We start from the raw sequence: 25,484 nt of genomic DNA on the forward strand, positions 1-25,484 counted from the left end.
TACCTCTAGATACGAGTGTAATTCGTTCCAGAATGGAGCTCGTATGTCGATCAGCTTGTATCTGGAACAAATGGCTTTAGACTTTGTTTTTCCCCATGGAGATAACCAGAAACAAGGATTCTTGCGCCACCTAGTGGAAGCTCGGCTTGTATCCCGAATTTGAGCTCGGGTCTGGAACAGAAATTTCGCTCCCATCGTGGCTCGTATCTTGGAATACTCGCATGTGGAGCAGCTTGTATCTAGAGGTACTATTGTAAAGTACTATCTTATGACATTGTTTAGTAGCTTTTCACAGTCAAGCATAGTTATTTATTGAAAAAGTATAGCCATCCATTTCAGTGAGTTCTTTGGGGCCAAAATAATGCAAAGTATTTTGATAATGTTTGCATTCTGCTGGGTTCTTGTTTTTCCTCCGATGCAGTAGAATTGTTGAAATCTGAAAACATAAATTCTGTACATTTGGACTTTTGTAGTGTCAATTACTAGTTTTTGTTGCAATGCCCTCAGTTGAAAGAATTGCTCAACTCTCTCTTCCAGAATGAGACAAAAATCTTGATGGAAGGGGAGTCCGGTTTCTCATCCGATGATGAAGAAAGACCAAATTCAGAAACACCTGCTGAAGATGTAACTGTTTCTTGGCCCCAAAATCGACAAGCTGAGGAGCAGAGTGGGAAAGGAAAATCAACCAAAAAGAACAAGAGAGAAAAGAAAGGAGAAGCAAAACATTTGTTCCCTTTTGAGAAATTGTGACAAGGAGTTTTGGGGCTGGCTTCAATTCTTTAGATTCCTGTCTTAGCATAAACAAGCACTTTTATGTTACTGAACCTTTACTGACACTAAAACAACTCAGGAAACTTCCAACCAGTTTTTCTAAAATTGCATTCCTAGATGTATGCAGGACCTGAAGCAGGAAAATTGGTCTGGATTCATTGCTGGATGCCTACTATACCTTTATATTGGCCAGTGGCACTTACTTTTCCTAGATTGTTGATAGATTTCCTAGATTTCTTTAAGGTGCTGCCGATAAAGCAAGAACACTGATGTTGGAGCAAAATATCTTCCAATGCCAGATCTTAATGCTTGCAAATATATTCCTTTTCTTGGAAATTTTGCATTATTTTGTTGCAAAGTTGTTAACAAGTTTCCAGGAAGAGTTATAAAAGGAGCAAGTATGCGTACTCACAACATATATGTTGCAATAGTAAAGATGGGCTTAAGTTGTATTATATATGTTTTAAAAAAAGTATGATGGGAATGTGAGGGAATTGATAGGAAATGTCTATACCTTTTAACAGCTTCTATTCAGCTTTACAAAGGAAACCAGTATGAATGGTTGGCTGGTATAATTAATGGGTATAAGTAATAAATTTGAGCAGAAGATACCTAGTTTTTAGCCGAGCTAGATTTATTCTTTTCCTCTTGTATATCGTCAAGAAAACTCTTGAGTCTTATCGCTTAGTGTATTGATCATGTGACAGATTCCAAGTTTAGACATTGTGAACTGTAGTTTGAGTGGGGCTTATTATAAAAATGGCTTGCAGTCTGCCACATGTTCAGTCATAGTGCAATTACTTAATTGCCTAATGTGCTATTTTGAATGTTTTACTAATGCACATTTTTTTGTGCAAAAGAAATAGCAATAGCAGTTGTCTTACTCAAAAGATTTTTTTACAAGTACATTGTTTGGTTTGTATTCTGTCATGATAACCAAGTCTATTTGACTTGACCAGAATTAATTTGGGCACTTTAAATCTATTCAGATAAAATAATACTGAATCTTGGGTAAAAAAAATAAAAACTTAAATCCTGAGCACCAGTCCTTTTCTTAAGATTGTCATTTGCAAACTCAACGTTATTAGATTCTCATCTCATAGGAACAACGCAGATCTTCTCTTGGAAAAGGAATATACAGTGGTACCTCTAGTTACGAACTTAATTCATTCCATGACCAGGTTCTTGAGTAGAAAAGTTTGTAAACAGAAGCAATTTTCCCCATAGGAATCAACGTAAAAGCAAATAATATGTACGAGGAGATTCCTAGAGAGGCCCCATGGAGGCTTCTCCCCACCTTTTCCAGCCTTGTTTCCTCCCAGATTCCTAGAGAGGCCCCACGGAAGCTTCTCCCTGCCTTTTCCGGTTACAGTTTTGGAGGCTCGGGTTTGTAAGTGGAAAATGGTTCTTAAGAGGCAAAAAATTCTTGAACACTTAGTTCTTATCTAGAAAAGTTCGTAAGAGGTGTTCTTAGGTAGAGGCACCACTATACTAGCCTTCCAACCTCCCTATAAGCCAGTGTCTCCCTGAAAAAAACCTGATTTAAAGCTCTTTCAGAATATAAGGGTGGTCAGGCCAGGTACATGCACCCGTTGTTCATGTGAATGGAGCTACAAGTGCCAGTGTAAGCGGCCACTGTTTGTGCAAGTAAAGCTATGTGTGTCAGTGCAAACATCCACCGCTTGTGTGACCCAGTTCCGACCCCAGTGCGGCCTAGTAGTGGGCTAGGGACCCCTGACCTAAATGGCACCTTCCAATTCTTAATTCTCTTATTTATTTATTTATTTATTTTATTTATTTAGATTTGTATGCCGCCCCTCTCCGCAGACTCGGGGCAGCTCACAACAAAGTGAAAAAAAACAATTTACAACAAATCTAAATTTCTACTAAAAACATTTAAAAAACCCATTTTCTAAACACACGTACATACACACATACCATTCATAAATTGTATATGCCCGGGGGAGATGTCTCAGTTCCCCCATGCCTGACGACACAGGTGGGTCTTAAGGAGCTTACGAAAGGCAAGGAGAGTAGGGGCAGTTCTAATCTCCGGGGGGAGTTGGTTCCAGAGGGTCGGGGCCGCCACAGAGAAGGCTCTTCCCCTGGGGCCCGCCAACCGACATTGTTTAATTGACGGGACCCAGAGAAGGCCTACTCTGTGGGACCTAATCGGTCGCTGGGATTCGTGCGGCAGCAGGTGGTCTCGGAGATATTCTGGTCCAGTGCCATGAAGGGCTTTAAAGGTCATAACCAACACTTTGAATTGTGACCGGAAATTGATCGGCAACCAATGCAGACTGCGGAGTGTTGGTGAAACATGAGCATACCTAGGTAGGCCCATGACTGCTCTCGCAGCTGCATTTTGCACGATCTGAAATTTCCGAACACTTTTCAAAGGTAGCCCCATGTAGAGAACATTACAGTAGTCGAACCTCGAGGTGATGAGGGCATGAGTGACTGTGAGCAGTGAGTCCCGGTCCAGGTAGGGTCGCAACTGGTGCACCAGGTGAACCTGGGCAAACGCCCCCCTCGCCACAGCTGAAAGATGGTTCTCTAATGTGAGCTGTGGATCGAGGACGCCGCCCAAGTTGCGGACCCTCTCCGAGGGGGTCAATAATTCCCCCCCCCCAGGGTAATGGAATTGTCCTTGGGAGGCAAAACCCACAGCCACTCCGTCTTATCCGGGTTGAGTTTGAGTCTGTTGACACCCATCCAGGCCCCAACAGCCTCCAGACACCGGCACATCACTTCCACTGCTTCGTTGACTGGACATGGGGTGGAGATGTAAAGCTGGGTATCATCAGCGTACTGATGATACCTCACCCCATGCCCTTGGATGATCTCACCCAGCGGTTTCATGTAGATATTAAATAGCAGGGGGGAGAGGACCGACCCCGAGGCACCCCACAAGGGAGAGACCTCGGAGTCGACCTCTGACCCCCCACTAACACCGACTGCGACCGACCGGAGAGGTAGGAGGAGAACCACTGGAGAACAGTGCCCCCCCACCCCCAACCCCTCCAGCCGGTGCAGAAGGATACCATGGTCGATGGTATCGAAAGCCGCTGAGAGGTCAAGAAGCACCAGGACAGAGGATAAACCCCTGTCCCGGGCCCGCCAGAGATCATCCATCAACGCGACCAAAGCAGTTTCCATGCTGTAACCGGGCCTGAAACCCGACTGCTGGGGACCTAGATAATCGGCTTCTTCCAAGGATCGCTGGAGCTGGAGTGCCACCACCTTCTCGACAACCTTCCCCATAAAGGGAAGGTTGGAGACTGGCCGGTAGTTATTAAGTACGGCTGGGTCTAGGGAAGGCTTCTTGAGGAGGGGGCGCACGAGCGCCTCTTTATAGGATGATGGGAAGGATCCCCTCCCCAAGGAAGCGTTGATAATCTCCTGGACCCAGCTCCGTGTCACCTCTGCTGGCCGAAACCAGCCAGGAGGGACACGGATCCAGTAAACAGGTGGCGGAACTCACAGCTCCAATGGCCTTGTCCACTTCATCAGGTGTCACCAGGTCAAACTCTTCCCAGACAGATGGACAAGTACGTGCCCCAGTCACCTCAACTGACTCGTTGTCAGCCAACTCTGTTTTCCAATTGGAGTCGAGGTCCGCCCGGATCTGAGTGATTTTATCAGCGAAAAACGTGTTAAAATCCTCGGCACTACTCTGTAAGGGCTCCCCAACTCCCCTCTGATTAAGAAGGGAGCGGGTCACCCTAAACAGAGCGGCCGGGCGGGATTCCGCTGATGCAATCAAGGCGGCATGATACGCGCATCTTGCCGCCTTGAGCGCTACTTTGTAAGTCTTAATAAAAGCTCTTACAAGTGTTCGATCAGATTCAGACTTACTCTTCCTCCATCTTTAATAGTGAACTGTGATTTCAAAATACACATAACAAATCATATATTTTTGTTGAAATTTTATTCATAAAATAGAAAACAGGCATTTCCATCCATAGAAACGTTTACAAATGATATTCTGAAAGTAAATGTTATTTGGCAGCAGCTGCCATTCTGCACCAGCGATACAACTGACATCTGAACAAAATGATATATAACTCCATCGCAAATTGTAGTCGGGCTTTAGTGAAATGACATTAGAAAGCACCAGACCAATTAATCCAAATTTAAGTTTAGAATCCTAAATTCAAGAAAAGGGAAGATCCAGAATGATGCTTTTATTTACTTCTAGAGCTTGTTTCTCTTAGACTAATTTGATGTACCTCTAATAATGAGCTGAGAATAATGCTGACTGACAATTATTTTAGGTAAAGAGTACCAGAGCCTATCTCCATTACCTTGGTAGATGGCATCCATATAAAAGATTTTATTTCAATCAATGTTTTTGGATCATCTCAGGCTGAAATTCAGCAGGTTCTGACCGGTTCTGGAGAACCAGAAATTTTGAGTAATCCGGAAAACTGGCAAATACCACCTCTGGCTAGCCCCAGAGTGGGTGGGAATGGAGATTTTGCAACATCTTTCCCCCAGGGGTGGGGAGGGAATGGGGATTTTGCAGTATCCTTCCTCTGTCACACCCACTAAGCCACGCCCACAGAACCTGTAGGGAAAAATTTTGAATTTCACCCCTAGATCATCTCATTGCTGGCAATAATGCAATGATGTATACACTGGCTTTTTGACTGCTTTAGAGTTTTTATAAAGTAGTCCAATTGAAGGTTGTATGGACAATTTTCAGTTCTGAACCCAGAAAAAGCAGTGATTGAAGCTATAAGGGGGGGGGGGATCTCTTCTGGGTATGAATAGTTAGCATATTCTTTCAGTGCTAAATTTAAGGGAATTCATTTGCTTTTATAATTTGTAAATTAACCATTTTAGCTTAACATTATATACAAAGCAGGTAATGTCTGGAACAAATCAACAAAGTTACAAACTCTTGTACAGATTTAAAGAACCCAATTCTAAAGTGATGCACCCTTTCATTTTTTCCTGAAATTGGGCAGGTTTCAAGTAAAAAAGTTATCAGACTACCATTAGTACATTGAGTACCCAATCTTAGTCTACATAATTTTTCAATAAAAACAAATACATTAATTTGCCCATGGAACAAGTTATCTTATCCTGCTGGATATATCTTTGGTTTTGTCTTTAAAAGACCATAATTCTTCATGAAACCATCAGTAAATTACTGAGTTGGTTCAGAAAACAATTATCAAGTCACATAAAAAAATTCAACCCGAGATAATAAATTATTTTACTTATTGAAAAAAAAATGAAGCATGGGATAAGATACAATAATGCCTAATATAGTAATGTGAAAATAAACAGCATCACAGCAATACCAGAGTGGTGTAGGATACTTTGATCCACATATAACTCAAGGTGTTACAGATAAAGTAAGTTACCTACGTGAGAACTGAGATAGGATAGTAAGAATAACAAAAATGAAGATAAGTGAAATATGACACTTCAATTACATGCAGTAAAGCTATAATACATGAAGTTATAAAGAATAGATTGACAATGATTTACCCACTCTCTTCAAAGTCATACCTTTCCTGTTCAGTCCATTTTACATAAGTTGCGTAGAAAGACTAATTTGCTTAGCCTTTTTACATTTCATTCAACTTTCTATTTCCAAAAATTTGGGCAGTTTAGCACATTTTAATTTGTTTTCACTTGGTGTGAAACCAGTCAATATTTAGATCAAGCCTGCACAGCATCTGACCAATCACGCAGCCTCTGGCCGCATTCCAGCATTTTTTAAAAAGTCAATGAAGTCACTGCTATTCCGAGCACCTGCAGGTCACACTGCCACTTCCAATATTGTCACCGAAAAACTAACTGGCACATCAAAGATTCCTTTGAGTCGTTGTGGCACAGTGGCTAGAATACAGTATTGTGGGACAGGGGTCCCCAATCCCTGGTCTAGCATGCCACTAATCAGGTTGTGCCAATAAGCCAAGCCCATCTGCAGGCTTAGTCTATGGAAAATGTTTCTCCATGGAACTGGTCCCTGGTGCCCAAAAGGGAGTCACTGTTGCGGGCTAACTGCCCACAGTCAAAGAGTTCGATTCTGACGCGCTCAAGATTTACTCATCCATCTTTCCTAGATCAGTAAAATGAGGATCTAGACTTTTGAACATAAGAACATAAGAGCCATGCTGAATCAGGCCAAAGCCCATTGAGTCCAGCATTTTGTGTCACACAGTGGCCCACCAATTGTCCTTGGGGATCTTGAGCAGAAAAAGAAGAAAAAAACCCTCCCTTTCCCTTGACCCCCAACAAATGGTACCCAAGGGAATCCTGCCTGCCTCAATCAACATACAGGTAGCACTTGGACATCTGTTTCAATTACCACTGATACACTTGGCATCCATGAATCTGTCTAATCCTGCCTTGAAACTATCCAGGCTGACAGCTGTCATGACCTCTTCTGGAAGTGAATTTCATAAACCAGCGACTCTCTGGGTGAAGAAATATTTCCCTTTATTTGTCCTCACTTTCTTACCTATGAGCTTTAGGAAGTGCCCCCTCGTCCTAGTATAGTGTGATAGAGAAAATAATTTTTCTCTATCCACCTTTTCTATCCCATTCATGATTTTATACATTTTGACCAAGCCACCACTTAAACGCCGTCTTTCAAGGCTGAAGGGACCAAGGCGTTGCAACCTGGTTTCATAAGGGAGGTGTTCCATTTCCTTGATCATTCTTCTTGCCCTTTTTTGCACCTTTTCCAGTTCCATTATATCCTTGAGGTGCGGTGACCAGAACTGTACACAGTACTCCAGATGTGGTCTCATCATTTTGGCAATATGTCAACTCTGTAAACCACCCAGAGATGCTGTAAAACACTATGGAGCGGTATATAAGTCTAAGTGCTATTGCTAGTTGTGCAGTTATTTTAAATTTATCCATGTGATCTTTTCTACCAGCTAGGCAGGCCTGGTCTAAATATAATATGGATCATAATACCCCTGACCATGGTATCGTGCTCCAGGGAGCTATAATTCAGAAATGCTTGATTTCTTGCCCCTGGATTGCACAATGAAAGTACCGTATCTAAAACAACTATAGGACATGCTGATGTTGCATTTTCTGTATTGCAATATGAAGAAGTGTTCATTTTGAGCAAAAATATCCATGGTGGTATTCTCTTCAAATATGATAAAAGCATTGAATGTATGAAGTTTCTAAAGAAGTGTGGGTACAAAGAAAGCGCTTCCTCCATGATGTCACTGCTGTTTCTTTGGTGGAACCTGAGATCTTGCAATCAGAATGGGAACTGCAGCCAACAAAGCAGTCAACAGTGCCCAGAAGGGGCGATAGAAGAGCCAGCCCACTGAAATGGTCAGCAATGAGAGAGAAGTGGCTAAACAAAAGGCAAATGCTTTCAAACCAATGTTAACCAGGTCCCGGACAACTGGAAACCAATCCACTGGAATAAGGAAAAATAAAAATTAATTTAATGCATAAATAAAACTTATTGGCCAAGTTTATAAAAACAAACTACCGTATATACTCGAGTATAAGTCGCTCCGACTATAAGTCGAGGCGCCTACTTTTGCCACAAAAACTGGGAAAATTTATAAACCCCTGTATAAGTCGAGGGTGGAAATTGCAGCGGCTACTGGTAACTTATAAAAATGGAAACCAATAAAATTACATCAATTGAGGCATCAGTAGATTAAATATTTTAGAATATTTATTTCAAAGAAAGCCAGTAAACTAGCTCTGTAAGTTTAAAAGAGGGTAAACAGGTATATATCCCCCAAGGCAGGTATAGGCAAAAAAATTGCAAGTACCTAGGTACTTACCATACCTTAATCCCCTGCTCCTGCTGGTTTGGGTTAGGGTTAGGATACTTGACCTCTCCTTGCCTCAAAGAGATACAATTTCCCTCTATATTTACAATTACTGAACATCCAAAATATACTTAATTCTATGTATATATGCCATATGTGTAAATAAATATTACACACAGGCACACAAAAATATACTGTACATTATCTACTATATAAACTGTATGTGTATATACAGAGAGAGAAAGAGAGAGAGCTCTTGTAAAATTATATATGGTACATTCAACCTCACTGTAATAGGAAAACAAACCCAGAGTCCACTTTCTGCCACACAGTTAACCATAACTAGAACATTACACATGTCTTCAGATGTACCGGTACTTCCCTAGCTTGCACATCACTGTTAGAGCTAGGAAATGTCATGGATTGAGTAAAATGTGGTGATTTTCACTTAACAATGCTTTTGCTTAACAACAAATTTTGAGCTCAATTGTGGTCATAGGTCTCTGTCTGTCTGTCTGTCTGTCTGTCTGTCTTCCTTTCCTGTCTGTCTGCGCCCCCCTCCTGTCCCCTCCCCGGGTAAATTACAGAGTCAATACTGTATTGTTTTTTTATTTAAGGTTACAAAGCAAATGAAGAATCATTTTGAGTATTCTTTAAAATTTCTTCAGTGAGATCCATAGCTAATCTGGCAAAAAAAAATTCACCTGGCAAAAAATTTTATTGTTGACACTAGGCACAGCCAGAGAGATGTCTTAAAAGGCAAACAAACTGTCAAAAAAGTATGTTTTTTAAAAATATAATATTTTGGTTGTTGAATTTAATTCTGCCTTGGCGCGGGGCAGCCCCCGCAGATGGGTGGCTGGCAAGGACCACGCATTCCCATCTTTGTGTCCGCTGGGGTTAAAGGAAAGTTTAGGGACCCCCGCCCCTTGGAGAAATGCCTCGTTGGTGACATTCTGAGCGTTTTTGCCTCCCCACTCCGAAAACCCCACTTCTCGGCAGCTTGCCGAGGCTGAGAGGAGAGTGATTTTAAAAGGCACTCTCAGCTTGGGGTTTTCTCCCCGCTGAAATGTTGCTCGGCCGCCGCCCTCAACACCCGCTTTGTCCTCGACCCGGCAGAAGAAAACCGCGTCCTTTCCTGTTGCTCTCTTCCCGAGAGGTGGGGTGAGGGGGTGTTGAGAAGACAAGCAAGAATCCACCCCCCCACACACACCTCATCGGCTTTTCCCCCCTCTAGCGCGGCATTGGAGTGTTTGGCTGGCTCCTTTTCTTGCGGGGAGAGGGGGGAAAAGCTGGGGGGGGGGATTCTTGCTTCTATCTTCTCGCCACCCCCCCCCCACACCTCACCGGCTTAGGAATGTCGTTGCCTCCCACAGCCACTTCCCCACGCGCTTCGGATGTGCCTGCCTTTCCTACAGCGAAGACAGGCGGCACCTTCCCGAAGGGCTCAGCTAAGCGGGTGGGGGAAGGGCTGGCCATTTGCCGCCTCTCTCCGCTGTAGGAGAGGCAGGCGCAAGCAAAGCAACGTTCCAAAGCGGTCTCCGGGAAGCGACCGAGGGAAAGGCAATCGTCTGCCTTTCCTTCAGCTCAAAAGAGAAGGCAAATGCCCTGCCTTCCCCCAGCCGGTTAACCGAGCGCTTCAAGTTAACCGGCTGGGGGAAGGCGGGGCATTTGCCTCCTCTTTCGGGCTGAAGGAAAGGCAGACGATTGCCTTTCCCTCGGTCGCTTCCCGGAGACCGCTTTGGGACATCGCTTTGGGAGAGGCGGCAACTGCTCCCGGTTTAAGAAGCAAGAATCCCCCCCCCCCAGCGAAACGGCTTTTTTCTTGTTTAGCGTGGCGTTCGAGTGGTTGGCAGGTTCCTTTGCTTGCACGCAAGAGCCAACCACTCGAACGCAGCGCTAAACAAGAAAAAAAGCCGTTTGGCTGGGGGGGGGGGAAATTCTTGCTTCTTAACTGGGAGGAGTTGCCGCCTCTCCCAAAGCGATGTCCCAAAGCGGTCTCCGGGAAGCGACCGAGGGAAAGGCAATCGTCTGCCTTTCCTTCAGCCCGAAAGAGGAGGCAAATGCCCCGCCTTCCCCCAGCCGGTTAACTTGAAGCGCTCGGTTAACCGGCTGGGGGAAGGCAGGGCATTTGCCTTCTCTTTTGAGCTGAAGGAAAGGCAGACGATTGCCTTTCCCTCGGTCGCTTCCCGGAGACCGCTTTGGGACATCGCTTTGGGAGAGGGGGCAACTGCTCCCGGTTTAAGAAACAAGAATTCCCCCCCCCCCAGCGAAACGGCTTTTTTCTTGTTTAGCGTGGCGTTCGAGTGGTTGGCAGGTTCCTTTGCTTGCACGCAAGAGCCAACCACTCGAACGCCGCGCTAAACAAGAAAAAAGCCGTTTGGCTGGGGGGGGGAAATTCTTGCTTCTTAACCGGGCAGTTGCCCCCTCTCCCAGAGCGATATCTTTAGCGGTCTCCAGGAAGCGGCTTAGGGAAAGACAGCCGTCTGCCTTTGCTTCAGCTCCAAAGAAGTTCTGGGAGAGGGGGCAACTGCCCGGTTAAGAAGCAAGAATCTACCCCCTAGCCAAACGGCTTTTTTCTTGTTTAGCGTGGCGTTCGAGTGGTTGGCTCTTGCGTGCAAGCAAAGGAACCTGCCAACCACTTGAACGCCGCGCTAAACAAGAAAAAAGCCGTTTGGCTAGGTGGATTCTTGCTTCTTGACCGGGCAGTTGCCGCTTCTTTCTAGCTGAAGCAAAGGCAGACGGCTGTCTTTCCCTCAGCCGCTTGCGCCCTCTTGTGGTGACATGTCAGTCACCCGATTATAAGTCGAGGTCGGGTTTTTCAGCCCATTTTTGGGCTAAAAAAACCCGACTTATACTCGAGTATATACGGTAAATCTGCTTTAAATCTAATCCAATGCCTACTGATTTCATTGAAATTTTGTCTCTACAGACTATGGGCCATTACAGGAAGAAATAAAAATGAGTTTTACCTAAATATGCTTTGAGCACTCAACAATAAAGAATAGGATTATTATTCAATTATCACCTTAACCACAAGCTTTAATTAGTATTTGGCTTTCATAGCTTATAGAAACACTTTTTTTTACTGTAACACGGTGCTGAAATAACTATAATTGCTTTCCCTCGCATTCCTATGAGTTATCTCATCTAGAGAATTGAGACTATTGAAATACCCTCTTTGATTCTATCCCTTGAACTATTCATTTAACACAAGCATGAGAAAGGAAAATCTTTATTTCCAGTCAACATCTGAGCCTAGAAACAATATTCACAGCAAATATTAATATCGTTTATCATGTTAGATGATTATGTTTCTTAGACCTGAAAAGTCTAATTTTTAATTAATGCTTTCTTTATAAATTAAACTAGGGGGATAGTGGCAACACTTACCTAGGGTATAAATAATTCTGGTCATAAGGCTGATGCCTAAAAACATAGACAACCATCCAGCTGCACGTAGACCCCAGGTTTTCATGTTGTTACTCTCATGTTCTTTCTCAAATACTTCCTAAAAATATTTGATATTTAGTTAGCACTTCCAGTCATATACTTGGTATTTTATCATCATCCAATTATGCTATCTTGATCAGCAGTATACACAATACAACGGACACAATGACAAGGTTTCATCTAATATTATTATCCCCTCTGTAATCTCCTGTCATGTTCTAAGAGGAATGCTGGTTTCAAGTTCATTTGCACAACCTAGGCTACAATTTGAAATTGTTTTGATAAACCATGTTTAAAACTAACTAATTTGATTAGTTGAAAACAAAAGAAATATTGTCAATTTTGTTCTCATAGCATCATCAGAGCACTTATGATGATTCTTCAACTGCAGCTGAATTTCAGATCAATATTTTTAAGACAGGATAAAATGGATGGAAGAATGAGGTACAGGAAAAATTTATGAGTGGGTAGAATTTTAAGAAAAACAGATTTTACTTTTGCCCAGGTTCGCCTGGTGCGCCAGTTGCGGCCCTACTTGGACCGGGAGTCATTGCTCACAGTTACTCATGCCCTCATCACCTCGAGGCTCGACTACTGTAACGCTCTCTACATGTGGCTACCTTTGAAAAGTGTTTGGAAACTTTAGATCGTGCAGAATGCAGCTGCGAGAGCAATTATGGGCTTCTCTAAGTATGCCCATATCACTCCAACACTCCGCAGTCTGCATTGGTTGCCGATCAGTTTCCGGTCACAATTCAAAGTGTTGGTTATGACCTATAAAGCCCTTCATGGCACTGGACCAGAATATCTCCGGGACCGCCTTCTGCCGCACGAATCCCAGCGACCGGTTCGGTCCCACAGAGTTGGCCTTCTCCGTCTAAACAATGTCGTCTGGCGGGACCCAGGGGAAGAGCCTTCTCTGTGGCGGCTCCGACCCTCTGGAACCAGCTCCCCCCTGAGATTAGGATTGCCCCCACCCTCCTTGCCTTTCGCAAACTCCTTAAAACCCACCTCTGCCGTCAGGCATGGGGGAACTGAAACATCTCCCCCTTGCCCATGTTGTTTTGGTGTTAGATTGATTGTGTGCTTGTTTTTTAATATTCTGGGGTTGTCTTTTATGAATTTTTTAGCTTAAAATTGTAATTGGATTGGTGGGTATTGGATTTGTTATTATGTATTGTTTTTACCTTGTTGTGAGCCGCCCCGAGTTTGCGGAGAGGGGCGGCATATAAATTCAATAAATCTAATCTAATCTAACATACTAATTGTCTTCTTGTTCCGCCCTGCAAGCCATCCCTGATAAGCTCTGCAAGGTCCATTTGCCATTCTTGACATGCACAATATTATACACTCATGTATTTTTATTGTCTATACACATTACATTTTTCCGGGAGAAACTGAAAACACTTGTTAATCCATCAAAATTATCTACGTTGCCTAAATGAGAAAGCAAGGCTATGCATTCATTTTTGTGAACTGGAGAAATGTCTACTAATGAAACACAGATCAGAACCAAATTCCAACAGTAGAACTGGAGAAACATTAGCTTTATAGGAAGTTAACCCACACTGATCCACTTACTTAAACTCTCTTTTGTCACTAGAGTTGGCAATTTAAGTTAACCAATTAGGTTTTCAGATTAGAGTCTCACCATCAAGAGCTACATCAGCCAGAAACGGAAAGAGTTGCCTTATTTTTGCAGTTTTACCTCTGAGCTATAGCCCTTCCATGAAGCAATAATTCAAGAGAATGTGTATTGGGGGGGGGTGTTCTCCTTTATTTAAGCAAACAGAACATGTATAACTCTTCCTTACTTTTCTCCATCTACTGATTTGTAACCCTTACCTCAGCTGTGAGCTCTCCAAAATAGAGAAAACTTAAGACATCCCCTGATTTGGTTTGGTATGGAACTAAGTGATCCTCTTGCTGACGAGCAACTATGGTCACCTGAAAAGAATTCGAAGTGAAAAATTAAAGAAATTTGGACATCGACATTGGAGAACTTTATCTAATTACATGAGAAGGTCTTGAAGAGATATGGAACATTTACCACATCTGGTAGGGCAGTGCGTGAGAAGTCATCACTCAAACCTGCATAGAAGAATGAAACACGAAGATCCCCAACCTGAAAAAAAGAGGAAAAAACACAAAACAGTTGGACGACTAAAGATTCCCAATGAAGATTTTAGATGTACCGTGTTTCCCCGAAAATAAGACCCTGTCTTATATTTTTTGAACCCTGAAATAAGCACTTGGCCTTATTGCCATGCACTCAAAAGCCTGATTGGGCTTATTATCAGGGGATGTCTTATTTGGGGAGGAAACAGGGTAAGATTATGATATTCATTGGGCTGAGCAGAGCCCAATCAGAGGAATTGGGGCAGGGGGGAACAATTGTTTATTGTTTATTTTCCCCTTCCATTTCTTACTTCTGGACGTCGTGGATTCTCACTGTGAAAGAAGTAATCTCCTGAGCGGATCACATCTGCGTGAGGGTCTTCCAATTTTGACAGGCTCATCTGCTTGAAATTATCAATCTTCTCAATGAGGCCTAAAAGTAGAAGTGGGAATAAGGAATCATTTTTGCCTGAGACTTATGGAGTGATTTGGGAAATTTCAATGAAGCCATGCTCTTTCAGGAGGTAGGATCATGGCATAAAATGAGCAGGGCCAGAGCTCGGAATGAATGGGGCCATCCTTCATGGTGTCATATAAGAAATCTTATTTTATTCCACCTAACAAACTTTCAAAGTTCTTCCTATGAAGAAAATGGGCAGCAAGGAAGAATATCATAGCACTCCAAGCACCCAAATGAATGTCATGTAGAAGAAGGTTAAGAACTATTTTGTGTAGTCCCACAGCTTCAAATATGAAATAACTATCTTAAAATTACAAAACAACAGATTCTTGGTTAATGTTAGAAAAATGTTCCTCATAGTAAACGTAATTCAACTGCAGAAACAACCACCCAGAAATATAGTGAAATATATCCCTTCATGGAATATGTTCTTGCACAGCCCCAAAAGTCCACTTGTCAGAGATGCTTGATGCTGGATTCTTGCACTACACAGAAGTTCAACTCAACGGTTTTTAATTCTACGATTCCTTAACTCTCCTGTCTCACCATGCAAAACTAAAAAGAAAAAAGAAAGCATGGTGGTGGGGAACAGCAAACCTCACCATAAGAACTTACACGCAGACTTAGCTAGCATCCAGATAGGAAGGCAAACTATCCCATGCATAGAAGAACTACTATAATTTAGAACATGGTACTTATTCTGAAAGCTCATGAGACATTTTGATACTGTCCTGTGATCTGCTCCATAACATTTAAACCATGTGACTTAGAAACTGTGATTTAAATTAAAATTTATTTAACTACTCTTCTAAATGTTACAAAGTTGAAAGGATTTTCCCCTTATCCGCCTTGTTAATTATATCTTAATATGCATATATTTAGACATTACTCCGATCCAAATTTCATACCCCTGGAAAGGAAGAACTTGCCAACTTGAACATCAGAAGCAATTGCAGTGAAAGATTCAACAGCCATGGCACTGCAACAAACAAAAAGAATTACCAGATGAATTTTAGCATGGTGGACACCAAGTCACAAAAGAATTAGCAAATCTTCTAGCTATTAACCCCCACAAAGATGTACTTCAGTGTTTCCAAACATAACAACTAGCATAAAAGTATACACACCCACCCACAAAACCGTATCTATAGCATTTATTATCCTGCTAGTTTGTTTAACTTTCAGAATACAGTCTTGTGAATCAGTTAGAAAACTTTCTCAGATTCTTAGTTAGAAATCCTAAGGACAGTATTGGAAAAGCCACAGTATAGAATACTATGAAGTTTACCTAGGGTTCTTATGTCCAATTTCTCGATCAAAATTTCTGCTATTCACAACTTCTGATTTCCATTCCGTATCTAAAAGAGGAATACAGAAATAAGAATATAAAGAATACTATCCTGATTCCTTGAAAACATTCCAGGAGTCACAGATAATGGATATTTCCCACTGTCCCTATAATTTTTCATTCTCTTATATGGGAATGGGTACAAGTGAACATCACAGGCAGAATTATTCTGTAAGCACATACTAATTATGTTTTCCCCCTCCTCAGATTCTACTATTCAGAAACAGACACAAATACAGGATGATATTTTGAGATTTATTAACAGAAGCATAGACCCGATAATGAAAAATAATATTCCCATACTATATTTCCCAATATTGACTCTGGTTCTGGACACCTCTGTCTAAAAAGAACAATAACAAAGTAGAGTGAAGATGGGGAAAGGATTGGAAATGGAATCCAGTGAGGAACAGTTAAAGGGACTAAGTAAATGTAGCCTTAGGTGAGAAGACAGAGAAAAAGTAAAATAGTATATAACTTCTACAGCAAGTTTTCAAACTTGGCAACTTTAGGACTTGAACTTTAGGACTTGAAGTCCACAAGTCTTAAAGTTCCCAAGTTTGGGGATCCCTGTGCTACATGAAGGCAGCATCTCTTCTCTAGACCATCATCTTCTAAAGTTATTCTCACATTCCTTTATAGTTGGAGATTTTCAAATAGAGATAATCACTGTTTGAACCAGGTCCTTCCCAAAGGAGAAGCTTGGGCTAGACGACTATCAAGCTATTTTTCAGCTCTATTACGAATAAAATCCAATGAAATCTTGCTTTGTGAAGTCTACAAGCACTGAAGTTCTTATAACCTCATCATAAGATAAACATCAGTAATGCGTGGATGCAACATCCTAGCTAAAAGAAAAATATACATTTGTTTCCTTTAGCATTTTGTAATCAACTAAAAAGATTAACCTCATTTAATTTTGAGAATGCAAATGCAATAAAACAATAATGTTCCAAATTCATGCCATACTGCAGTGTCCTGAACCAGAATCAATATTAGGAAATATAGAGTGGGAATATTATTTTACATGATCTGAAGTCTACTGTTATAGATACAATGGGTAACTTTTTCTCTTTCAGTGGTTCTCCCTTATAACAACTATGACAGTAGAAATTCAACAGATGACTTTCACCAAGACTTGGGGACTTCAACTCCTGGCTGGAGAATTCTAGGAGTTAAAGTTCAAGCCTTAAAGTTGCCAAATTTGAGGAACCCTGCCATACCCAGTGATTGTTTTATGAGACAACATTTTCTACTAGCAAACGTACTGTAAGTATATCTTGTTTCTTTCTTTATTTCACCATCTTCTTCATATTCTCTACAAGAAGGAGGGAAAACATCATCAGATGGACATGAAGTATTGAAAAGTCCATGTTTACACAATTTTACTTTAAATAATAACTTTTAGCTAATATTAACCAAACTTTTAACTAATTCATGTGAATGTGAATGCCCTCATATAGTGCCCCCCATTACTATCATTTTAAAATATTTTGTAGAACTTTAGTAAAACATTTCAAAGATGTATCAAATGGATCAATGTTTTGAACTTTATATTTCACCGTTCACGTAAAAACCCAAGCCTTCTTTGCAGAGAAGAAACTTTATAATTAGTTCATTGTTTGATGGTTTTTTATGTACCTCTCTCTGTTTTTGTATCTTGCTACGGAACAATCTCTCTTGTCTAAAGCTTAAATAACAACATTTTCCAAATAAGAGAACTAATCTGAATGCATGGGGAAATACTGGGTTTTGAAATGAATGAAACTAGACAAAGGAGATGTATTTATCTATAAGGCAAGTTAAATTTCTTTTGCCTCTTTTCTTTCTGGGATTTGCTAGTTCAAACCTTCACTGCAATTTTCCCTCCTCCAGATAGGCTATCTACTAAATACATCTATCCTTGCTAAGCCTAAGAAATTTGAAGGAGAGCTAAAAGTCCATGTTTCGTAATATATGTTGTTTCGCTGTAGCACAGTTTGGCATCACACGCCCAAATTGAGATGTGGAGGCTGCTGTGGGCATGACAACTGCTGGTTATTTTCCTATCACATCTCAGCTGTTCATTTTTTCCAGCCCAGAAGCCAGCTAGAAACAAATGACTCATGGTTCTTGGCAATGCCCCATAGATTCTCTATGGGGTTCAGGTCAGGTGAGTTTGCTGGCCAATCAAGCACAGTAATTCCACAGTCATAGAACCAGGTTTTGGTGCTTTTGGCAGTGTGGGCAGGTGCCAAGCCCTGCTTGAAAATTGAAGTCAGCATCCCCATAAAGCTTGTCTGTGGACGGAAGCATGATGTGGTCCAAAATCTCCTGATAAGACAGCTGCATTGACCCTGGAGTCAATGAAGCATAGTGGACCAACACCAGCAGATGACATAGCTCCCTAAATCAACAAAGACTGTGGAAACTTCACACTGGACTTCAAGCATCTTGCAGTGTGTGCCTCTCCATTCTTCCTCCATATTCTGGGTCCTTGGTTTCCAAATGAGATTCAAAGGTTTCCACAGTCTGTGTTGATTTGGGGAGCCAGTGGTTTCAGTCCACTGTGTTTATTGGCATTGCCAAGAGAAAGATGAGAGATATGAGACCAAACAATATAGAAGAGCTGAAGGCCACTATTGAAACATCCTGGTCTTACATAACAGCAGTGCCACAGGCTGATAGCTTCCATGCCATGCCGCATTGAGGCAGTAATTGCTGCAGAACTAAGTTCTGAGTACATATGCATTCTTATAATTTTCAGAGGCCCTATATCTTTCTATGTACAATCCTTGTTTTATCGATCGCATGTAATTTCTAATTTTCGGAGATGGTGGATTTGGGGTTTTCATGAGCTGTACCCCATAATCATCACAATTATAACAAATCATGGCTTGAACTATCTTGCCTTGCATGTAACGAGTCTCTCTCGTATATTATGTTTCACCTTTTAAGTTGCATTAATGAAATAAATGAACCTTTGCACAATATTCCAATTTTTTGAGTTTCACCTATATTCACTCTTTATAGCTATGAATCACTACCATAGTTGTTATAGGTGGGGAAGAAATATATACCAGGGGGCTGGATCAAACCATTATTGTATTTCCCACAGATAGAAAGGAAAGGTCACTTAGTAAAAATAAGAATAAATGTGCCAATATTTTTCTTAATCCTAAACTGAATTATATAAAACTCAAAAATGAATACAAACCTCTTCCACTGTCACCATCACTAGAAACATGCAAACAGTTTAAGGCAGAGAAAACATGAATACTGTAAGCATCTTACTTGGAATCTTCAGACTCAACCCACTGGTACATCTCCACCTGACGTTTGAGCTTGACTGCCCGGATAGAAAGCCCATAGCCGGGATCATATAGAGGCTAGCAAATGCAAATAAACACCAGTTGTTAAGAGAACTATTATCTACCAGAACCTCCTTAAATATTAAGCATGCACAGTAAGGGTGGTGATGGGGAACCATTTAATTTTCCCCACTAGTCATTTAACCTAATAAGGCAGAGGATTGCTCGATTATGTGTCAAGTTGTTTTTGATTCCAAGCAACTATATAGATAGATGGCAGTGCAATGCATTTTTTAAAAGAATTTTAATGTGGAAAGGTGAAGCCCATTTTGGACTAAGGACATTTACCTTTGATGTTCTAAGGATACCAGATAAGTGCACAAGTTTCTTGTCATTCTCATGGGATATAATCTGGATGCTGTCAAGCGGGACAACGAGAGAAAGTCCCTCAGCCAAAGAGGAGGCTGTTTTCAAAGCTCGCCCCTAGGAATGATGAAATGAAAAATGAAGTGGGTCAAGTAGAGCAGTGTTTCCCAACCTTGGCAACCTGAAGATATCTGGACTCCAACTCCCAGAATTCCCCAGCCAGCATTCGCTGGCTGGGGAATTCTGGGAGTTGAAGTCCAAATATCTTCAAATGGCCAAGGTTGGGAAACACTGAAGTAGAGTCTTGAAGCAAGGGCTCCTCATGCTGAAATCACCATGCAGAAGAGATTTTCTTGTAATGAAAATTCATTTATGCAAGAAAAAAAAACATAAAGTACTTTGGTTTCAGGAACATAACGATCAATCTTTTCTTCTTTAAATAATCTAACCCTTTAGTAATTTCTATGAAGACGGGAAGATAGTATACAGGCTTTACATACTGTTTGTGCAAAACAGATTACAAAACCTGCTTTGTAACTATGGGCAAAAGGAATCATTGAATGAAAATTCTGAGTTTGATGTCAAATATCAAAATGCAAAGCATCCTGTATGTTCAGGATTGTACAGATTTCCTTGAAACTGCAATTTTTTTAAAAAGTCAGAACTATTCATCCTAAAGGTGTTTTTCAAAAGGCAGCTGGATTTTCTATCATTTTTTCCTTGAAGATATTTACTTCTCATTCAAGAAGCTTCTTCAGTTCTGAGAACTGAAAAAGTTCAGGGGAGAAACCCAGCAGGTTCTAACAGGTTCTAGAGAACCAATAGTAGAAATTTAGTAAAAGAAAATAGGATTTCACTACTGAAAAAAGCTCCTTGAATGAAGAGCATCTTCAAGGGAAAACAAAGAAAGCCCAACTGGCTTTTGAAAAAAGCACCTTGAAAATAACCATGATCTGGATGACTGAGTTTCCATACGCAGAACTATTCACTGGTTCTTCCATAAAACAGTTCATTCATAAAAAGCATTTTGAAGGAGAAGTGTTTTTAAACTTGAAACAGCTGAAATCTGACATTTTGACCCATTCTCTCTCACCTCGTTGGTAAAAAGAATGTAGAAAGAAAAGGCAAAGGTGGCAAGGCCAATAAGCATCCCTCCGGAAGTCTCACTCAGGCGCTCCAGAAACCCGGGCTTGTGCTCAGTTGTGACTTTCACGTGCTCATTCTTTCCACCCATTTCAGAGAATGACTGAAGAGAGAAAAAAAGGAAAAGAGCCATTGAACTGCACATCTGTTACCACCTATTGTTACAACTGATGGACATGTAGTGCTCAGCTTACGACCATTTGTTTAGCAACTGTTTGAACTGTTTGGAGTTACAACAGCAGTGAAAAAAGTGACTTATGACTAGTATTCAAGACCATTGCAACATCTGTACAACCACACAATCAAAATCTGGGCACTTGGCAACAGGTGTGTATTTATGACAGTTGGACTGATCTAGGGTCATGTGATCCGCCTCGAGTCTACAGAGAGGGGCGGCATACAAATTTAATTAATAATAATAATAATAATAATAATAATAATAATAATAATTTGTAAACTTGCCAGCGGGTTGTTGACAAGCAAAGATATTGGGGAAGCCGGATTTGCTTAATGATTACATTATTCCAGGAGTGGGACCTTCCTGGTTCACTTGAACCGGTCGTGACGTGCTGGTGATTTCAGGATGACGTCACTCAACCGGATCGGTCGGTGCCGGTCCATGGACACTGCCATTTTTTTCCCCAAAAACCTTTTTATTATTTTTTTTAAAAAAATTGTTCCTTCTGAGCATTTTTACCCTCCCCCAGCTCTAGGGAAGCCTTTGGACTCTGGGGAGGGCGAAATATGAGCCTACTGGGTCCACCAGAAATTGGGAAGCAGGCTGTTTCTGGCCTCCAGAGGGGTGTGGGCACTCACGCATGCACAATAGCATACGTGCACAATTTTTCAGCACCCAAGGAAAAAAGATTCACCATCACTGGTTTAGTGCATGCGCAAAGATATCATCAATAAACCAGGAAAAAAACACAAATTTAGCTAATCCCAGATACCATATGCTTTCACATACCATTCCAAGCCAAAACCCAATAAATTGCATAATGCTTATTGTAATGCATAACTTTTTAATATAAAGCCATCATATTTATAGAAGCTTCTTCTCTAAAATTAGTAGTTTATAGGTTTACGCAGTACAATTTTAAATTTGCATTAAGGAACCAGTAAGAAGGCTATATTAATATAATAATAATAATAATAATTATTATTATTATTATTATTATTATTATAATTATTATTTATTTATTTATTAGATTTGTATGCCGCCCCTCTCTGGAGACTCAGAGCGGAATAAATATACATTACTGCTACCTATAAATAATTTCCGGTAAATAAGGCATGCTGTGATCATGAAGAATCAGACACAACTTAGCAACTGAAGCACAACAAAAGCAATAACAAATTTCCTATCATCCAATTTAAAAATACTTGTAGGTGTGTCTATACCATAATATTTTGTAATAGTTGCTTAGAGCAGTGTTTCCCAACCGGTGTGCCGGAGACATGGTCAGGTGTGCCGCGAAGAAATAAGCTCAGCTTCTGGTCTCGCAACTTTTTGCGAAGAGAAAAAAGTTGTGAGACCGGAAGCTGAGCTTGCTTCTTTGCGCCTTCCAAGTTTTCCAGCAGCTGCGGCGCCCCGCCCGGCTGGAGCTTCCCTGTCAGCAGGTGAGCTTTGGGGCTTGGTGGGAGGGCAGCGGCAGCGGGAGGGCGGCGCACAGCGGGAGGGTGATGGCGGCGGCAGCGGGCAGGAGCCATGCCGTGGGGCGGTGGCAGGGTGGTCCCTCTCTCTCTCCCCCTCTCTTGCTTTCTCTTTCTCTCCCCCCCTCTCCCTCTCTCTTTCTCCCAGTAGCCGTGGGGCGACGTCAGGGTGATCAGCTGTGAGGCGGAGCTACGGAACAGAGGAACAGAGGCACCGACGGCGGCGGCTGGAAATGCTGGAATTGCGTGGCTGGCACTTGCCTGCTGGCTGGACCAGGACGGAGGCTCAAGCCCCACGTCCATGCCCAGCGCAACGCCAGAAATGTACGGCGTCTAGCCACCGCCGTCTGTGCCTCCGTTTTGGAGCTCCGCTTCACAGCTGATCACCCTGCCGTCGCCCCACGGCTACTGGGAGAAAGATAGAGGGAGAGAGGGGGGAGAGAAAGAGAAAGCAAGAGAGGGAGAGAGAGAAAGAGAGAGGAAGAGAGGGGGGGAGAGAAAGAGAGAGAAAGATATAGCAAGAGAGAGAGAAAGAGAAAGAGAGGGAGAGAGGGGGGAGAGAAAGAGAGAGAAAGAGATAGCAAGAGAGGTAGAGAGAGGAGGGATAGAAAGAGAGAGAAAGAGATAGCAAGAGAGGGAGAGAGAGAGAGGGAGAGAGAGAAAGAGAGAGGGAGAGAGGGGGGAGAGAAAGGAGAGAGAGGGGGTAGAGAAAGAGAGAAAGCAAAAGAGAGAGAGAGAAAGAGAGATAGCAAGAGAGAGGGAGAGAGAGGGGGGAGAGAAAGAGAGAAAGCAAGAGAGAGAGAGAGAGAGAGAGATAGCAAGAGAGAGAGAGAGGGGAAGAGAGAAAGAGAGAAAGACAGCAAGAGAGAGAAAGCAAGAGAGAGAGAGAAAGAGGGGGGAAGGAGGGTGAGGGAAAGACAGAGAGAGGGAAGGAGGGCAAAAAAGAGAGGAAGGAAGGGAGAAAGAAAGAGAGATGGAGAGAGAGGGGAAAGAAAGAGGAGGGAAGGGAGAGAGAGAAAGAGGGAGAGAGAGAGAAAAATAGAGCAAAAGGGAGGAAGAGAGATATTTTTTGTCCAAACTTTTTTTTACACACACACACACACATAAAAGTAATCGGTGCACAGAAAGTCTGTACAAACTCTGGATTCAGTTTAAAAGTTTCAGAATTTTCAAAAGTGAAATTCAACTACAACTCCGAAAAAAATACATATTTCTTCCTAAGAATATCTTGGTTGCCATGAAAGTCTCTTTACCGCAATCACAGAATGCTTGAAAAAGGCATGAGTGTTTTAATGAGTTGTAGAACTCAGGTGTTGCTCCCATGGTTTCTGAAGCCCTTCTTTCAAGATTAATCAGAAGTAATGGTGTTATTCTAGCAATCAATGTATATACATCCGAAGCCATGGCTAATAAAACAGTATCAAGGCTAAATATCAGAACACAAGCAGATGAAATAAGTGCAGTTTTCTGCAGGAAGCATCTTTTTCTTCTTTCTTTCTTTTATTCTCAGATTACTGTAAATAAGCTAGCTGCTTGTTCTTTATTAGCTAGTTCCTTACCAAGGTTGCACAGTGGTTAGAGTGCAGTACTTCAGGTTCATATCTCACCAGGCTCAAGGTTGATTCAGCCTTCCATCCTTCCCGGGTCCGTAAAATGAGTACCCAGGTTAGGGACAATATGCTAATTCTGTAAACCGCTTAGAGAGGGCTCTAAACCACTATGAAGCAGCATACAAATCTAAAGTGCTAGTGCTACTAGCACAAAAACTTTTTAATAGCTTAATGAGAAAACTACTGCAGATTTTTGATAAATTATTATACTAATCTTCACTTTTAATATTCTCAAGCATGACTTTTTAAAGAAAAAATAATTGTATGCATGCCTTCTTAGAAATAAGTCTCATTCAGTTCAAGAAGTTACTTTCCGTTAAATGCAGTAATACAACGCTGTAATACAGCTGCTGTCCACACAGTGTCAATCATGTCCTTTGTTTATACAGGGGTGGACTCTATTATGGTGAGCAGAAAGAGAAAAGTGAGACATGTCAAAACTGAAGGTACTAGAAACTACTAAACACAATTGGAAAAGTTTGTGCCAGAATGCAAACATCGGAATGCATTAGGCCCGTTTTAAACATTGCAAGTGACAACACTCCAGAACAATTTACAAGACAACGCCCTTTTCCATGGGAATGTATGTGCAGATTGAAAGCAGCATGAAATCAAGCAGAAACTCTTACACGCCAGTTCATTCTGTCAAATCGTTCAGTGGCAACCACCTTATTTTTTAATGCAGAATTTGGATCCAAAGGTAGCTATTGACTTCACATGTTTGCCAACCCCCAAAATAGCGAGATCCTAGCACCACTCCTTGGATAAAGCAAATGTGTTTCTCCTAAACATAAAAAAGCCTTGCCTGACAAATCAGTCAACTCTTTCCTCTAAAATCAGGTGTGATGGATCGCAGTCTTGGTTGTCAAAACTCATGAAGGGCTTACCTGTTTCTTACTGGTTGTATGCATTTATTTATTAGTATTTCTATGCTGCAAGAATAACAGAATATAACAATGGGAAGGAACCTTAGAGGTCTTTTAGTCCAATCCCCCCTGTTCAGGCAGGGAACCCTATATACTATTCCAATTTTAAAAACTTCCAATGTTGGAGCATTCACAACTTCTGGTGGCAAGTCGTTCCACTTGATCACTTGTTCTCACTGTCGGGAAATATCTCCTTAGGTTTAGTGTTGATTCTCTCCTTGGTTAGTTTCCATTCCATTGCTTCTTGTCCTGCTTTCAGGGGCTTTGCAGAAGAGGCTGACCTCCTCTTCTTCCCATTGCAAAGTACAGTACTTTTTTTCCCCTTAATTAAAAAAAAAAGGTTGGAAAAAGTCCATACTTACATATATCCGCGTACTTTGAGCTTTTATTTTTTAATAAATACACCAATCCCCGAGCTATTCTTAAAAAGTGGAAGGAAGAGATCTGATGCCTGAAGCAGATGTAACGCCCAAAACACTCCTACAGATCAGACGCAGATCTCGCTCCTCTTTCTAGCACTCGCGGCAAACTCCGCCCTCCTTCAGACCAGGGTGGCCAGTGTGCGCGTATG

The 25,484-nt window shown here is 41.7% G+C and overlaps 2 protein-coding genes across 2 annotated transcripts in view; one reads left to right on the forward strand and one right to left on the reverse strand.

Moving 5' to 3' along the window:
- XPC (XPC complex subunit, DNA damage recognition and repair factor) overlaps positions 1 to 1,816 on the forward strand; it is a 28,323-nt gene extending 26,507 nt beyond the window's left edge. The window contains exon 16 of the mRNA XM_070738341.1: positions 538 to 1,816. Within this exon, the coding sequence (XP_070594442.1) occupies positions 538 to 750 (213 nt within the window). The 3' untranslated portion in view covers positions 751 to 1,816. The remainder of the gene's footprint in view (positions 1 to 537) is intronic.
- Positions 1,817 to 4,685: 2,869 nt separating this feature from the next.
- TMEM43 (transmembrane protein 43) lies at positions 4,686 to 25,461 on the reverse strand. Its single transcript, XM_070738343.1, has 12 exons — positions 25,276 to 25,461; positions 20,675 to 20,827; positions 19,564 to 19,698; positions 19,199 to 19,293; positions 17,194 to 17,243; positions 15,866 to 15,935; positions 15,486 to 15,556; positions 14,429 to 14,550; positions 14,050 to 14,124; positions 13,845 to 13,946; positions 11,940 to 12,057; positions 4,686 to 8,179 (listed from the first exon to the last, which is right to left on the reverse strand). Exons 2-12 carry the CDS (start codon positions 20,813 to 20,815, stop codon positions 7,977 to 7,979), a joined length of 1,182 nt encoding a protein of 393 aa, XP_070594444.1. The 5' UTR covers positions 20,816 to 20,827; positions 25,276 to 25,461; the 3' UTR covers positions 4,686 to 7,976.
- Between the last annotated feature and the right edge of the window lie 23 nt (positions 25,462 to 25,484).

This window comes from Erythrolamprus reginae, chromosome 2 (assembly GCF_031021105.1).
Source record: "Erythrolamprus reginae isolate rEryReg1 chromosome 2, rEryReg1.hap1, whole genome shotgun sequence".
Taxonomy (NCBI): domain Eukaryota; kingdom Metazoa; phylum Chordata; class Lepidosauria; order Squamata; family Dipsadidae; genus Erythrolamprus; species Erythrolamprus reginae.